Genomic DNA, 16,470 nt, shown 5'->3' with positions numbered 1-16,470 from the left:
AGGTGCCGTCGTACGTGGCCGACGAGATTGAGCGCAACCGGAGCGGTGCGGGCCAAGCCGGGCGCGGTGCGATGCCGTCGATGGCCGAGCTCGGGGGCAACGCCGTCGGGCTGGGCAACCCGTGCGGCAGCGTCGGGGGCTACGGCAACGAGGACGCCATCGTGGTGAGCGGCGGCTGCGATCGCGACGTGCGGGTGTGGGACCTGGGCACGGGCGAGTGCCGGTACGTGCTGTCCGGGCACACGTCGACGACGCGGTGCCTCAAGGTGCTCGAGGGGCGACCGATTGCCGTGTCGGGCAGCCGCGACTCTACGCTGCGGGTGTGGGACATTGCGCGGGGCGAGCACGTGCACCTGCTGGCGGGCCACCAGCACAGCGTGAGGTGCATGGAGGTGGCGGGCAACCGGGTGGCGTCGGGCAGCTACGACTGCAACTGCCGGGTGTGGGACGTCGACACGGGCGAGTGCCTGCGGCTGCTGCGGGGCCACATCCACCAGATCTACGCCGTCGCTTTCGACGGGGAGCGGGTTGCGACGGGCTCGCTCGACTCGACGGTGCGGGTGTGGTCGGTGTCTTCGGGCGAGTGCGTTGCGCTGTTCCAGGGCCACACGTCGCTCGTGGGGCAGCTGCAGCTGACGGACAAGATGCTCGTCACGGGCGGCTCCGACGGGCGCGTCATCGTCTTTTCGCTCGAGACGTTTGAGTGCGTGCACCGGCTGTGCGCGCACGACAACTCGGTCACCTGCCTGCAGTTTGACGAGCGCTACATTATCACGGGCGGCAACGACGGGCGGGTCAAGCTGTGGGACTTCGCCACGGGCCGCTACATCCGCGACGTGTGCGAGCCGTGCGAGCAGGTGTGGAAGGTGAGCTACTACAACGACCAGGTCGTGGTGCTCTGCAAGCGCGGCGAGCGCACCTGCATGGACGTCATCTCGTTTCGCCCCACGGTCGATGAGTTTTAGGCGGCGCTGGCGGGCGGAAGGGCGTGCGTTAGCGTTTGGATGCAATGGACAGTAGTCGATGTGGTCGTTTCGCAGCTCTTTGTCTGGTGTGGTGTCGGTGGCGTGACGTGGCGTGGCGTGGCGTGGCGTGATGCGAGCAGGGCGGTTGGCGTTGGTGTCGTGTCGTGTCGTGTCGTGTTGCCTGGGCCGATGGATGGTGTTGGTGTCCGTGGCCGTGGTCGTGGTCGCGCGTGGCTCAGCTGGGCAGGCAGGCAGGTGCGGTGCGGTGTTGGGTCTCGCCCTGCCCTGCCCTGGTTTGCCTGCTTGCTCCTGCGCTCGTGCCTGCTTCTACATCCGCAACGAACGCGCTGCCCCACGTCGATTTCCGCATGACAGGGCGAGGCTAGGGCAACGAGGGATCGACACGACCCCCTGCCTACATACCTCTTGCCTGCTTGCTTGCTTGCTTGTTGGTCCCTTGTCGTCTCGCCTCGCCTCGCCTTTTGACAGACACCCTGGCAAGGCAAGGCAAGCCAAGGCAAGGCAAGGCGAGGCAACCGAGATGGCCCAATTGGCGCTACCGTCGCCTAGCCTAAACGACGCCGCGGTACGTGGGTGCGTGCGTCTTTGCACCCATACAGTACCTACAGCCTACTCGCCTCGGACTGACCTCGGTCTCGTCGAGCAGGCAGCCTGGCTGGCAGGCAGGCAGGCAGGCAGGCAGGCGGGGCTAGCGTCAAGTGAAGTGAGTCGAGGGGGACGAGGGGGCTCCAACGACGTCTTTCCCACCCACCATCATCCATCATCCGCACCCTACTCACCTAGCCTCTCCTCTCCCTCTCTCTCTTTGCAGATCGAGGCGCAATCACCACCCACCCACCAGCGGGACAGAGGGGGCAGACCGACGTACTCGGCGCATACTCGGTCCTGCACCGGCACCGGCACTCTCACCCGTGCCTTTGAGATCCACGACGCCACCCTCACTACTCCCTCTCCGGCCCGCGCTGCTCCACTCGCCCGTCGTCCCCGTCGGTCGATATCCTCGCTCGACGCCGTCACCCCCCCGAATCGCCAGTACCACCCTTCCTCGCTCCGACCCACGACCGACCGAAACGACTCACCCACCGCCCCACCCAACCCACCAAAGCCGGCTAGCTCTTCCGTTCGGCGTCACCCTCTGCACCTCATTACATCGGCAATTGACCCGTTCGACGTCACCCTCTGCACCTCATTACGACCCGTCCTTGCGCCACCATCCTCTCGCCCCGTCGCGCTGCTGCAACCTCGGTCATTCTCGAGCTCCCGCCCTCGCACTTGCCACCCGCACGCATCATATTGCTGGTCCCCTGGCTCAGTTGACCGCATCGTCTGCCAGCATCTGGCCGCCTTTCTCAGCCCTTGCGCCATTGCTCACACCATCGCTGTTGCCATCCCCCACTTTATCGCCGCTTTCGCCAGTCTCGTCTTGTCGCCCCCCTCTCTCACCTCCTCTCGTCTTGTCGCCCCCACTCGCCGTCACTCACAGTCCGGCCTGCGCCTCGGACCGCGCCCTATAAGACCGGCTAGCCTCTGTGGCCCTCGATTGCCCCGCTCCGTCTTTTGCTCCTCCAACGACCATCCCTCCCGCCCCTCCTTCCCCGCTTTGCTCCCCCCTCTGCTGAACCCCAAGCTTCGACCACTGCCGCCGTCACGCACGGCTGCCCCCCTCCGCTCCTTTTCTCGTCCCCGGCCCACCATGGCCAGGATCTTGCTCGCCCTCGTCCTATGGGCACCCCTCTGGCTCGGCGCACTCGCTGCCGCCGCCGTTTCCGACACCGGCGCCGCCCCCGCCGACCTGCCTGCCAACCCGCCCGCCAACCCGCCCGCCAACCCGCCCGTCAACCTGCCCTACCTCACGCCCGACATCACCGGCTTCACCCCGACCAAGGGCCAGTACGTCGTCGAGGAAGGCGAGTACGCCGCCAAGTACTGCTCCTGGCTCGGCGCCTCGTTCCCGCGCCTGGCCAAGGGCTACAGCATCAAGCAGGGCTCCAGCTTCGGCCACTACTACCCGGGCGGCTCCAACCCGTCGCTCGAGCTCCTCGTCCAGACCTACCCCGCCGGCATCATCAACGCCACCGTGGCCACAAAGGTGCCCGACATCCTCAAGCTCGTCGGCCCGGACATTGACCTGTCGCGCGAGGATGCCTACGGCAGGATGACGCCCGAGCTCGCCAACCACCGGCCCCTCGGCGGCCTGCCCCCCTTTTGCAGGTTCGGCGCCGTCGTGCGCACCAGCCAGCTCACCGAGACCCTGTTTGAGGTCTGGCTGCCCGTCAGGATGGTGCCCGGGTCGCCCCTCGTGCCCTTCAACCAGAGCGACTTCCCCACAAACTCGACCCCCATCTACATCAACAGCCAGGGACAGCTGGTCCAGGTCCCGCTCGGATTCAACGAGACCAAGCCGGCCAAGACCAAGTCGACGTCCAAGGACGACGCCGGCGGCGCGACCGACAAGCCCGCCGACGGCGACGCATCCAAGCCCACCAGCGACGACCCTGGCAACGCCACCGGCGGCACCGAGACTGGGACTGCGGCCAAGGACGGATCCGAGGCCAACGGTACCGCTGGCGAAAAGCAGCCCATCCAGCAGCAGGCTGGCGAGTCGTCGACAGACCCCAAGCAAAAGTCGGGCGTCTCAGCCTCCAGCCCAGCCGACCAGAAGACGGCTCCGGCCGAGCAGCTCAAGGCCAAGGGCGCCACGGTCCCGCAGGACGGTGCCGCCTCGCCGCCCGCCTTGCGCCGTGTCAAGAAGCGCGCCAACGGACACGAGGCAAGCAGCAGCGGCAATGGCGGCGGCGGCCACGGCCATGCTGGCAGCCACGCTGACGGCCACGCTGACGACCACGACTCGTGCCTCGACGGCGACGAGGTGCTCGGCAAGGGCACCGGCTGGAACGGCCGCAAGGTGCACATCAACAACGGCGGCCAGCGCGGCTTTGTGCCGCTGCCGGACCTCAAGCAGCTGCTGGCGCGCTACGGCTTCGCCGTCAGCGGCAGCAACGCGGGCCACTTTAGCGCCACGTCCGAGGTCAAGTGGGTCGTCGGCCCGCAGCGCGTCGAGACGATCAAGGACTGGTCCTACCGCTCCCAGTACGTCACCACGGAGCTGTCGCAGCAGGTCGTCGACCTCTTTTACGGACCCACCAGCGGCGTGCGCGTGCCGGCCAAGTGCGATGGCGGCGACGACGGGCAGGGCCAGGGCCAGATGGACGACTTCAAGTCCTCGAGCGGCGACAACGACGACGACAGCGACGCCCGCCAGACGCTCGCCAAGCGGGCCAGGCGGCCTCTGCCTGCCGCCGCGTGCGGCCAGCGCGTCTACAGCTACCTCTTTGGCGCGTCCAACGGCGGCGGCTCGGCCTTCAGCGCGCTCCAGATGGTCGGCCCCAAGTGGGACGGTGCGCTGATTGGCGCGCCCTCGCTGCGCTTCTCGGACACCAACTTTGCGCAGCTCGAGCTGGCCAAGACGCACCGCGCCGGCTCGGCGGGCGACGGCGTCTTTAATGCCACCATCTTTGGCGGCCCGTTCCACGAGGCCGTGCTGGAGCAGTGCGACGCGCTCGACGGCGTGCGCGACGGCATCCTCACCGAGCCGTGGAAGTGCCGCCTCGACTTCCGCCGCGCCATCCAGTGCGGCGGCGGCGGACGCTACTCGGACGACGACAAGGTGTGCTTCACCCAGCTCCAGGTCGACAACCTGCGCAAAATCTTCGAGGACTGGAAGTACGATGGCCAGGCCTTCTACCCTGGTTGGCCGGTGAGTCGTCGGTGACCGGGCCGGAGGACGCGTGCAGCGGAGCCAAGCCGGTCCGATTCGATCCTTTGAATCGCACATCATCGCGTCGATCCGTCCGCTGACTCTTGGCTCGTCCCTTGGCTGTCTTTGTCCTGTCCCCCCTCCCCTCTGGCCGCCACCTCCCTCGTGCACAGCTCGGCTCCGAGGGCTCGGCGGAGCGGTACAAGAACACGGCGCTCAAGGCCATCGAGTGGTACCAGCTGGCGGTGCAGGGCAAGACGCACAACGACACCGACCTGGCCTACTCGAACGGCAGCGACGGCGGCGGCTTCCACATCGCCGACGTCGAGTACGCGCGCCGGCTCAATGTCGGCAACTCGAACTTTGCCCTGACCGATCTCTCGGCCTACCTGGGCGGCGGCGGCGAGGCCAAGGCGGCGACGCAGGGGGGCAAGATCATGCACTATCACGGGCTCGTCGACCTGCAGATCAACCCGATCCCGAGCATCGACTACTACCGCTCGGTGCTGTCGGACCCGGCCAACGGGGGCGAGGAGCGGGTGCGGGACCAGTACCTGCTGTACACGATCCCGGGCATGGACCACTGCCGGGACGGACCGGGTGCGTGGCATTTTGGCGGGCCTACGCAGAACGACGCGGGTAACCGACCGCTGCGTTTCGACACCAAGCACGACATGGTCCTCTCGCTGCTGGCCTGGACCGAACGCGGCCTGAAACCGACCTACCAGATCGGAGCGGGCTACGACTCCAAGTCGATTGTGCTGCCCGTCGACGGCGGTAAGAAACCGGCAGACTCGGACCTCATCCCCACCCGCTTTGAGAGCTTTGACCGCGGCGTACGCCTCACGCGCCTCCACTGTCCCTGGCCCCAGGTGGCGCGGTACGACGGAAAAGGCCCCACGACGGGCCCAGAGGCATGGAAGAGCTTCCGATGCGCTTAGAATGCCGCCGCCCCCGCCGTCGTCGACGGTCTCCTCTGCTTTGCTCCTTCACCGCCTACCCTTGCCTTCCACCGCCTATTCCCGCTCGAGATCGAGCTCGAGCCCTACCTTATCGCTTCGCTCCGCTCCGCCTCGCCTCGATACATCCACCATGCCCTAGCCTTCTCGCCGCTCACTTATCCTCATTCGATCCATCTAGACAGACACACGCACGCACGCACGCGCGCATCTACCGTCCTTGCAGAGCATCACCGTCCGATTGCCTCGCAGTGGGCACCGCACGCACGCCCTCCTCGACCAGAGACAGACAGACAGACAGACAGACAGACAGATAGACGGGCGAGACGGGCCGATCGCCGCTAGTACGGTCCAGGCCGACCACCACCGGCACCGCCACGGCCGCCCGTGCTGCGTTCGCGCCCGCCCGTCGTCCGTTCGAGGCCGCCCCGATTGCCCGGCCGGTTCGGGTTGGGACACGTATTGGCAAAGTGGCCGTACTCCCCGCACTGTTCGTTGGAGCCGGTTGAGGGTGGGCAGAAGGGGAGCGGGGGGCCAAGGATGGGGGGTGTCAGTGGGTCGCCACTCGAGTCGATTCGGGCGACAGCACGACCCGCTGACCGGGAGACGCACCTTGAAGCAGAGGACTTCGCTGAGATCCTTCTTCCACCCTCCTCCGCCACCACCGCCGCCGCCGCCGCCGGAGGGTCGACCGCCTCTGGGTCCCATCTGGTCCGACCTCGACCCAGGTGGACCGCCGCCACCGGGACCCGACGCACCGGCGTCGGCGCCGTAGCGCGGTCTGCGCCCCGGCGGGCCGTCGAAGCCGCCGTCGTCGCGCGCCCCCAGTCGATCACCGCCGCCAAAGGCCTCTGCGGCCGTCAGCGGTCGGTGCGTCTGGATGGGCGACGAGGAGCGCGATGCCGCCGAGGGGGGTGTCGATTTGATGCTAAGAGGGCGGCGGCCGCGGCGGCGGCGGCGGCGAGGGCAGGGCAGGGCAGTAGAGGGCAGGGAGGGGGACGGGACCGGTGAGTCAGGATGATAGGCGAGAGGGCAGGAGCGGGATAGGCGGCAACTCACTGTCCCATCTTGCAGCTTGGACCGAGCGGGCAGAATCCGCAGAGGTACCACGGGCAGGCGACGCGGCGAACGTGCTTCTTGGGGCAGTCGGGGCCTGGCGAGAGAGAGCGGGGTCAAGCAAAGGGGCCGGACACATGGGTGAGTCTTGTGATCGACGTGGCTGTGGGAGGCATGGCCATGGCCGCGGCGTCGGCTCACCTCTCGGGCAGAAGCCGCGGTTGTAGCGCTGGCACTCTCTGCGCTTGATTTTGCGGTCGACGTGGAGGTAGAGGCAGTCGTCGCCGCTGTTGCAGAAGCCAAAGGTGGCAAAGAAGCGGCACTCGGGGATGCGGCGTAGGTCGTACTCGTGGAGGTAGTCGCACTGTTCGCCCTTTTTGCAGAGGCCGCGGAGCCAGTGCTTGCACACGGTGCGCTTGTTTGGGTCGCGGAGGAGGTGCGAGTTGGGGGCGAGGAAGTTGAGGGGCGAAGGGGAGACGTGGCGGCGCGGGCACGCCGTGGAGCGCGGGCAGGAGCGGGTGGCGAGAAAGTCGGGGCAGAGCTGGGCGTCGTTGTCGAGCTTGAGCGAGAGCTGCGCCTTGATGTAGGGCTCGAAGTTGAACTCGGTGTGGATGAAGTCCGACGGCTGCGAGAGGGTGCTCGAGCCCGGGCGGCTGGCGCTCAGCAGCGACTGGTACTCTGGCCGGAAGCCGTACGTGGCTGCCATGTTGGCGGTGGTGTTGGTGGCGGTGGTGGTGGTGGTGGCGGTGGCGGGGGCGGTAGCAGTGGTGGTGGCAGTGTTGGGTGGTGGTGGTGAGCAGCGAGAGAGGGGCAGCCCACCGGCTCAGACAGAGCTGGCCTGTCCAGCTGGCTCTGGTCTGGCTGGGGCTGGACCCGCCTCTGCCCCTCTCTCTGCCTCTCTTTCGGCTCTCGGGCAACCCTCCACCTGGCTGGCTGGCTGGCTGGCTGCCCGTGCGCTTGGCTGCCTTTCGGAGCCGAGCGACCAAAGTCGGATGCCGCCAGCCAAGGGTGCAAAGCCAGCGAGCGCGGCGGCCAGAGAAGGCAGCCCCCGCGGCCAGTCCGCTCGAAGAAATTTTGGAAAAAGTTGCGGCCAGGGCCAGCCACCACCACCACCACCACCATCACCACCACCACCTACTCTTGCCGCCACCCTCCTCCTCCTCCTTCATCCCGGCAGCCGCGGCGACCACGATCCGCTCCTCTCACTTCGGCCCAACAGCGCCGCATCTAGCCATCCGCCGCGACAGGCCCTCACCTGCCTGCCCGCCCAGCTGCGACTCGACCCACACCGCTCCCACTAATCACGGTCTGCCACCCCATCACCGCCACCACCACCGCCCGCCATGAGGATCGAGCACTGCTTCTTCTGCTCCGCGCCCTGCTACCCGGGCAAGGGCATCACGTTTGTGCGCAACGACGCCAAGGTGTTCAAGTTCTGCAAGTCCAAGTGCCACAAGAACTTCAAGATGAAGCGCAACCCGCGCAAGGTCCGCTGGACAAAGGCCTTCCGCAAGGCCGCCGGCAAGGAAATGGCCGTCGACACCACCCTCGAATTCGAAAAGAAGCGCAACGTCCCCGTCCGCTACGACCGCGAGCTCATCCGCACCACCCTCACCGCCATGCAGCGCATCCAGCAGATCAAGACGCGCAGGGAGGTCGCCTTCTACAAGGCCCGCATGCAAAAGGCCGGCGTCAAGTCCAAGGCGAGGGAGGCAGACCGCCTCGCCGTCCACAGAAACGCCCACCTCCGCGACTCGATCGAGGCATCCCGCAAGCTCGCCGCCCAGCGCGCATCGTCGTCGGCCGACAAGATCAAGGTCCGGGCAAAGGCGAGGAGCGCCCTCGTCGGCCCAGCAGAGGGCGGCATGGCAATGTGAGTGGCGGGCCGGCGAACCATCCCGCAGCAAGAACCCAGCGTTTGCGGCTGCAGCGGCCGCGGCGGCCGGCCGAGGGCCAACATCGCTGACCGTCCGTCCGTCTGTCCATCTCTGCCCTCCATCTCGTCTTCCCTTGCATCTCTGCCGCACAAACAGGGGCATGGACATGAGCTAGGAACCTCGTCGACCCACCCGCCTCGCCCTCTCGCCTCGACTCTTTCCACTCGCTCCAGCAGCGGCGCCCCCTTTCGCCGTCCCGCGGTCTCCGACATGCATCCATGGTCCACCTTTTCTCTCTCTCTCTCTCTGTACTATATCCAGCCAACCGCTCGTCAAGCACGATTCACTCACTCACTCGCTCTTCTCCAGCCGGTTTGTCCGCTCGCCGACCCCCGTGGCCCGGGCGTCCAGCCACGTATGTCGTTGCGCCCTCGACTCCGCCGCCGTTGATGGAGAAATGCGATGCGGTGGCCTGCGGCCGGCCCGCAAAGGGATGCGCTCGGCCAGCGTTCGACCAGCCCAACCTGCTCTGGATCCGTCGCCTCCAGTGGACCCAGAGTCTCGGTGCCAACGCACCCGATCCACCCTTGCCTGCGAGCGGTCATCGCACGCCGTCTCGCGATCGCCCGCCGGCCCGAACGCCTGATGCATCCCTCTCGATGCGGTCTCGACGGGGTCAGGATTGGCTTGGCTCGCGGTCAGAGGCTCTGCAGGTTCGCATCGCATCGCATCACATCGCTCGTCGATGGTACGCGGGTGCGGAGTAGACGACGGGTGGCCCCAGTCGACCGCCCCCGCCCAGCCCCTGGAGCAATCGAGCGCCATTTGAAATGTCCGCCCGCGGCGAGCTGAAATCCCCCACTCCCGTCGCATTTGTATTCCTCTCCGAGTTGGTTGGATTCAGCTAGAAAAGAGGCAGGCCAGGCCAGGCCAGGCTCAGTCCCTGCTCTGGTCTTAAGGGACGGGGCGGGACCTGCATTGGTGGGTGTCTCGAGCTGTCTTGCAAGGTCGTCTTTCGGGCTTTGCTCCGCTCCTCTTTCGTGCCCCGACCACCACCACCACCACCACCACTTGCTTGGCCTGTTGACCGTTCGTTCGTTCGTTCGTCTGTTCGGAACGCACCGTACCGTACGAGCCGTACCGTGGTGACAGGCAGGGCGCGCTGGGCGCAAGGCGCATTGCGCTACCCTCTAACCAACTCCCAGCCCAGCAGCGCCAGACCCCGCCCCGCTCGGCATCGCATCGCACCGCATCAAATCGCCGCGAGACCATCTCTCCTCTGTCAGGGAAGCGGAAAGTACCCGTCCAGCCCAGCAGTCGGAGGCCCGATTCAACTGGCGCGCCCTACTTCGAACGGGCATCACATCGGACCCACACAGCATCGTATGGTGACCGAGCCATGATCCGACCGATAGTCTGACCTTCCATGCTTTGTTCTTGTTCTTGGCACACGCGGTGCGGTGGCGATGGCAAGACGAGCCCGATGGTGCTTGCGCTCGGACATGCGATGGCGGAAGGGGCCAGAGATCGGATCCGCGCCGCGCCAGTAGGTACCATGGTACCGGCAGACAGTCAGGTACGCTTCCGTGTCTCCGCCGCGGGTCTCTCTGAGTTACGCCACATGTCTGACTGACTCAGAAAGGCCTGGCCTGCTTCCTTCCCATCGGGATCGTCCCCCGCTCGGGATCCGCGTCGAATGCTGATCCTCCGGCCCTCTGACTCCGTCTGTATCGCGCTGCTCTGCCCTGCCCCTGCCCCCCGTCGGGATGCCGCGCAATGGTTTGGCCAGCCCGCCCGCCCTTTCCCGTCCGTGCTTCTCCCTCCGTCTCTTTGAAACAGGCACGGCGTCGTTCGGGAACCCTTCTGCGGTGGCTCAACGTCCATCTCTTCCCTCGCCACCTTAGCTTCTTCTGCCGACGGAGGCACTCTCCTATCCTGCCCGCTAGACTGCCCACGGAAGTGTCGGAGGCGCTCGTCGACACGCCCCCTCTCGCTCACGTGCGTCGACCGGCTGCTTCTTTCACGAGGCCTTCGCCCGGTAACGAGGGGGGATCCGCGCTTCCCGCCTTCGGATAACGAGCGAAGCGAGGCGAGGCGAGGCGAACCTTCCGGGACCTGCTCGACGACAGGCGAGACGGAGCGAGGCGAGAGGACGAAATAGGGAACAAGGGCAGGTAGGTGAGTACGGTAAGGTCGAGAAGCAGGGGATGCATGGACGGCGCGAGCGGAACGAGGCTTTAGCCGCGAGTCCGCTTCGGATGCGGCTTTGCTGCGCCCGGCAGCCCTGCGCAGCGCTGCGCTGCCGACCTTGCGAGAGGGAACGTCCGCGGGCATACGAGAGCCGCTCGCCTCAATGCTAGGTTAGAGTCGACAGGACAGACAGCCAGAGCAGACCTGACCAGACCAGAGCAGGCGCTTGATTGCACGAACCCACGCTTGCCTGGCCTGCTTGCCGTGCAGGATTTGTCCGGTAGAGTGGGCCAGGCCAGGCCGGGCCAGGCCATTTTGGGCCTTTGCGACGCCCGCGAGGCCGCCCTTTGACGGCGCCAGGAGGGGTTCGCACCGGCAACGTGACCAAGGCAGCGGATAGACAGCGAGCAAAGCAACAGGCGAACGAGCACAGATGGGCGGGTGAGTTAAGAGGTGAGGGGACAGGCTACTCACGATCGGTCAATTCCCCACGCCCCTTCCGCATCTCGTTTGTATGGACCTTCGACGACAGCACAGTCACAGGACCTGCGAGAGAGGCTGCTCTTTGTTCCTTTGTCAAGGTATGTTTGGCCAAGCAGAGCGGACGCCAAGAGGGAAGAAGGATGGCGCCGAGGCCCAACCCACCCTCGTTTCCAATCCGCCGGGTGAGGGAGCGTCAAGCCAGACCTGTCGTATCAGATCACATCTTTCGCGGAAACAACGGCACCCACTTGGACCGTGGCAAATGCCGGCGTGCTCGACGGTGAGTGCCAGTGAGAACGCGGTAGGCCAGCCCTGGCGACGAGGAGAAAACCCTCTTGGTCCTCTGCGCTCTCTTTCTGTACGGCAGACACGGAACAGCACCATGCACCTGTCGACGCCCAGTCCTGACCGGCCTGGCCTGGCTGGGCGACCTTGGCACGGCCGCCATCGAACCAGGCAGAGTGGGTCTTGGTGTCTCAGCTTGCGCCTGCCGAACGCCCTAGAGCAGGCGGCCGCGATCGAACGGCCTGGCAGGCTGTCTGCGAGTCGTGATCGATATGGCGGGTCCGGCGTTGGCTCGCATTCGAGAACCGCGCCATCGTCCTCGTCGCGTTGCGGTGTGGTGCGATGCAGCGGCAGCGCGGTAGGTACGGAATCAGGCTGGACGCTGAGCGCTGCTGCGGACGAAGGCGGTGGTGTTGGATGCTGCTTGCTTCTATTTTATTTTTTGCCTCCTTGCCTTTGTGCCTTGTTTTGGTTAGGCTGTCTTTTGTCGGAGCTTCGGGATTCTGCCAAGAGGCAGGGGCAGGGGCAGCGGTAGAGGAGGAGTCTTGGGCAGAAATGGTACGCTTGGGGTTCCAGAACGACGTCGACACCACCCGGCGGTCGACCCGCTCTCTCTCTCTCTCTCGTTGGTGACCGACCCTCTGTCGTTTCCCCAGCAGCAGGCCCCCCTTTTTTCCTTGGCTGCACGACCTTCTCTTCTCAGCCCAGCCCGGCTGTCCGACCGCCCAGCTGATTCGGTCCGGCGGGCACGCATCAAACTCCGACACTCGCTTGCGGCTCCCGCCTCAACCACCGACTTTGGCACGCACGCACCGAATGACCGCCGTTTGGCGGGTCGGATCACCTCCATCAAGACTCACACCAACGCCGGCGTCGATCTGACGCCAGACACGGGCGTGCGCCTAGGCTCGGCTCGGGCTGGGCTGGCGCTGGGGCTGGGCTGGCGCTACTTACCCGCGTCCTCAACGGCGTCCGACAGGTCAGGTCAGAAGGCCAGCTAGGAGAATCTCGAACGCCAGAGGCGCAGGGCCCTGGCACTGACTCTGACCGTACGCGGCGGCGCCCCTGCCGGGCTTTGCTCTGCGTCTGGCCAGGGGGCCTGCCCGCTTCCTAGCTTCTGTTTGTAGACGCAGACGCAGGCGGGCGGTCCTGAGACGCCGGACTTCGATCTCATCGCCGCCGCAAGGCTGACTGACACAACAGGTTCGAGATCTCGACCAGGTCGCACCGGCCAAGTCCCACCGCCCGCTCGCCACTGACTACTGACATGAGTGAGTCGAGATGAGATGAGATGAGATGCGAGTGTTGCACAGAGACGCCGTGACGACAATGTAGCCGACTGACGCCGCCGCCGCTCTGAACTTGGACACGCCTGGCATCATTGATCGACTGTTGCCAGGCCCGTTACCTGGCGAACGAGCAAAGGACGAGCTGGGAGCGCACGATCCGGTTTCCACACCTCTGCCGGACAATGTACACCCACGAGCGCATCTTCCGACGCGCGGCCAGAGTGACCGGGCACGCAGCCGCTTCTTCTTCCGTGCAAGACCGCAAACGTGCAGCTCCATGGCCACGGCCACGGCCGCGGCCGCGGCCACGGGTATCGCAGCTGTTGATCCCCCGCCTGCCAGCCAAACCACCGGACTGTGCTGTGCGTACAGCCCCAGCTGTCGACCTCGCGGCGGGTCGCACGCCACTACTTCATCGACCCCGTCGGAAAACCTGAGCACGCCCCCAACGGAACCCGCCGCCAACCCGCCTGCCAGGCTCCAACAGCCGAGGCGGGTTTTGGCGTCTCTGAAGGAGGCAGAAGGCGCCTGGCTCCCACGGGTCATTGGTTTGGTCCGGCAAACCCAGATCGCGACGGACAATGAGCAGCACACGCGCACCGCCCAGCATGGCAGAACGGATTCCCCTGTCCGTGCGCCTCGACCACCCGGATCGGATGGGGTCGAATCGAGCTGCCGGTCGTTCCAGCTTCGACGAGGTCCGCAATCTCGATAGCAACCGCAATCGCCGCAACGCGACACAGCGCCTGGCAGCGCAACGAAACGTACTGATGCCCAGCAGCTGCCGTATTGCAACCCGTGGCCATGACAGGCGGCCAGCCAGCCAGATACAGTGAGTACCTATCAACCTTGTCCTCCCCTCGCCGGTACCTACGACACGTTCTCAGGGGTGTAGGTGCGGGCAAACGAGCGTGCGCATGGACATTCGCTCGCCGGGTTGAGCCAACGGCGTGTCGGACCATCATGCACATGCTGCCTGCCTGCTCAAGCTTGCACCATTCGCCTGCGACCGCGACGGCAAGCGCGCCTCTGGCCTCGAGGCTCCAGGATGAGTGAGCGAGCAGCGACCTCCACGACGCTCCCAGGACACGTACATGGAACTTGCGGCGCCGACCATGCGCCCGACTGTATGCCCACTGCCTGGCCTGCCTTGCGGTGCGGCCATCGGTCGTTGTCCTCACGCGAAGAGGTTCCGGTGAGTTGCCCAAGCGCTACCACTCTGACTTCTGACAACAACGGGGGGCGAGGTGGGAAGGATTGTTGGGGTGAAGCGACCATGCGACGGCGAGCGACACGAGAATAGGGACAATGGCTCGGCGTCCGGGATGAGCCGATGCAAGGTGGGTCTGGGAGCCCAGCCCAGCGCCCGACCTCAGTCTGGCCCGGCCTGGCCTGGCCTGGTCCCGCGTCCCATTGTACGTCCTCGTTGTGGAACAAACGGGCACGACGGACCGGCCAGCATCGAGATCCCGCCATCCACTGCTGCAATAGGTCTCTCTCATCGCCATTGTTGGCTGGACGGCGCAAAGGCAGGCACACGGTCCAGCCGCTGCGGTGAGTTCCAACATCAACCGGCGTCGGCGTCGGCGTCGGCGGATCAGTCCCGGTCATGCGACACTCGAGGCCGGTATGCTGACCGGTGTACGATTGGGGCGAGGACGGGGTTTAGTTTGCAGAACAGGTCGATGGATGCGAAGCGAGTGGACTGGCATCTCTCGTTTGGCCTGCCTGCTAGGATCACGTCGATGGTGAGTGAGTGCGTACGCAGTCGTCGATCCTGCTGCGAGGCCCTGTGGATGCCCACCGTACCTGCCTACCTGCCTGGCTGCCTGCTTAGCAAAGCCAAAGTCGTGGAAGACGGGGCTCGTTGGCCAAAGGGGGGCGGGTGACATGGTCCCGGATCCCCGCACGGCCGTTGCATTGCACCCGGGCACGGGCGTGCGGACGGGCGACTGATCGCGGCGGCCGACGCAGCTGTCGAGGCTGCGCCCTGCATGATCACGACGAGCCTCCTTCTCTGCCTTGCCTTGCCTGGCCTGGCATGGGACATGATCGGCTCTGACCCGCATTTCGCGCACGCTCATTCCCCCACGCCGTGATCCTTTCGTGCCCATCGCAGATGGCCAGCCGTTCCCAGCCCCCAGAGGTGACGGGGCGAGGCGAGACGATACGAGACGAGACGAGACGAGGGGCACGAGCGGAGTTTGATCCACCACCACCTACCCCAACCCGCTCGACTCAAGGCACGCAGGGTCAAGCCGACTCGATACCCGAGAGCGGGTAAGCGCCGCGGTACGTACAACCACACCTTGTCCGGGACGTCGGTCGGGTTGCGATGGAGTTGGAGATGGAGCCCCATGCCGTGGGATTCCAACGGTACGTACGGAACGGTAGGGTACCCGGTATCCGCCCAGGGGGTATGGATTGACGCGGAAACGTGATCCGAGGTCCAGGTCATGGTCCTCACGCTGCGCACCTCGCGCGAGGGGCTGCCTGGTCGCCGTACACAGCACTGCCCCCTGACTGACTGGCTGATAGTGGCCCTCTGTCTCCGGATAATGGCAGGTCTGCGTGTGAGAACATCCAGTACGTACGCGTCCTGCCCAGCCTGGCCTCGCCAGGCCACGTCGGCGGGTGTACGTGTACTCTCGACGCAAAGGACGACAACTCACGTCGACGGCTTACCTCCGCGGAAGCAACCAAGCAGAGATCCGGGTATCGATCGAGGCCGCGACGAGCGTGATTCATTTAGGGATCGCGAGGGCGGCTACAGTACCTACTATAGCGTTACCGGCAAGTACCGTGGCTAGGACGGATGGGCGACACGCGCGGGTTCCTCGAGATGACGAGGGCGGTGCGGCGCGGTACGGCGTGTTGTCAAGTGGCAATGCACCGTTACGACGCGCCTAGAGTGAGTACGAGGTGAGTACAGTGCAGTGGCGTGCTGTAGCGTCATGGTCTTGGATTCCGATGGCGAGTTGCCATCGACCAGAGGTTGATGGATGGGTGGTGAGCGGGATCGACAGAGGGGAGCAGTCTAGGGCGCGCACCAGTGACGCTGCTGACGCCGCGGAGTTTGTCGCCCCCTGCCTGCCTGCCTGCCTGGCGTCGCGAGCGAGGTCGTCACGACGTGGCGCTGCGTGACAGCCCGCGACCCTTGTCTCGCCCTCTAGCGTGCCAGAGTAGCGCGGTTGCGCCCTCGACTCGGCGCGGCTACGGCTGCAACGCTACAAACACATCGCAAACTACCGCCAGCCTAGCCTGCCTTTTGCCTTTTGCTTGCTACAGTGTAGGCGCGCTGCGATTTAGACGCCCGTGCTGATGGCCTTTCATGCCCTCCCGTCCGCACGCCCTTGGACGATGACGGGGGAAATGACGGGCGGGTCTCGACGGCGAAACGGCGGGTTGCAGCCAGCCCGGCAGCGGGTTCCTGGCGCAGGTGAGTCGGCGTCTGAAGAAACGGCACGCACGCACGCCCTCAGGCGAGGGCGGATGCAAGCGGGCCCGAGGATTCCATTCAGATTTTCCGAGGGGGGGGGGGGGGGGGGCGGCGAGGCGACGGCGACGACGACGACGAACAAACCAACC

General features: G+C 65.8%; 4 protein-coding genes across 4 annotated transcripts in view; 3 read left to right on the top strand and 1 right to left on the bottom strand.

Moving 5' to 3' along the window:
• PFL1_05292 (uncharacterized protein) overlaps positions 1 to 965 on the top strand; it is a gene marked incomplete at both ends in the record, with an annotated part of 4,172 nt that extends 3,207 nt beyond the window's left edge. Inside the window, one exon of the mRNA XM_007882825.1 lies at positions 3 to 965. Within this exon, the coding sequence (XP_007881016.1) occupies positions 3 to 965 (963 nt within the window). The remainder of the gene's footprint in view (positions 1 to 2) is intronic.
• A 1,714-nt stretch (positions 966 to 2,679) lies between these two features.
• Positions 2,680 to 5,684, top strand: PFL1_05291 (uncharacterized protein; the record flags this gene model as incomplete). The annotated part of the gene is made up of 2 exons (XM_007882824.1): positions 2,680 to 4,743; positions 4,917 to 5,684. The coding sequence occupies 2 exons, from the start codon at positions 2,680 to 2,682 to the stop codon at positions 5,682 to 5,684; spliced, it is 2,832 nt and encodes a 943-aa protein (XP_007881015.1).
• Positions 5,685 to 6,043: 359 nt separating this feature from the next.
• Positions 6,044 to 7,464, bottom strand: PFL1_05290 (uncharacterized protein; the record flags this gene model as incomplete). The annotated part of the gene is made up of 4 exons (XM_007882823.1): positions 6,044 to 6,190; positions 6,315 to 6,630; positions 6,762 to 6,855; positions 6,960 to 7,464. 4 exons carry the CDS (start codon positions 7,462 to 7,464, stop codon positions 6,044 to 6,046), a joined length of 1,062 nt encoding a protein of 353 aa, XP_007881014.1.
• A 637-nt stretch (positions 7,465 to 8,101) lies between these two features.
• PFL1_05289 (uncharacterized protein) lies at positions 8,102 to 8,810 on the top strand (the record flags this gene model as incomplete). Its single annotated transcript, XM_007882822.1, has 2 exons — positions 8,102 to 8,631; positions 8,792 to 8,810. 2 exons carry the CDS (start codon positions 8,102 to 8,104, stop codon positions 8,808 to 8,810), a joined length of 549 nt encoding a protein of 182 aa, XP_007881013.1.
• Positions 8,811 to 16,470: the final 7,660 nt, after the last annotated feature.

The sequence above is a fragment of the Pseudozyma flocculosa genome (genome assembly GCF_000417875.1).
Source record: "Pseudozyma flocculosa PF-1 unplaced genomic scaffold scaffold00019, whole genome shotgun sequence".
NCBI lineage: Eukaryota > Fungi > Basidiomycota > Ustilaginomycetes > Ustilaginales > Ustilaginaceae > Pseudozyma > Pseudozyma flocculosa.
Note: the sequence above shows the minus strand (reverse complement) of the source record. Positions and strands in the feature narration are given on the sequence as shown.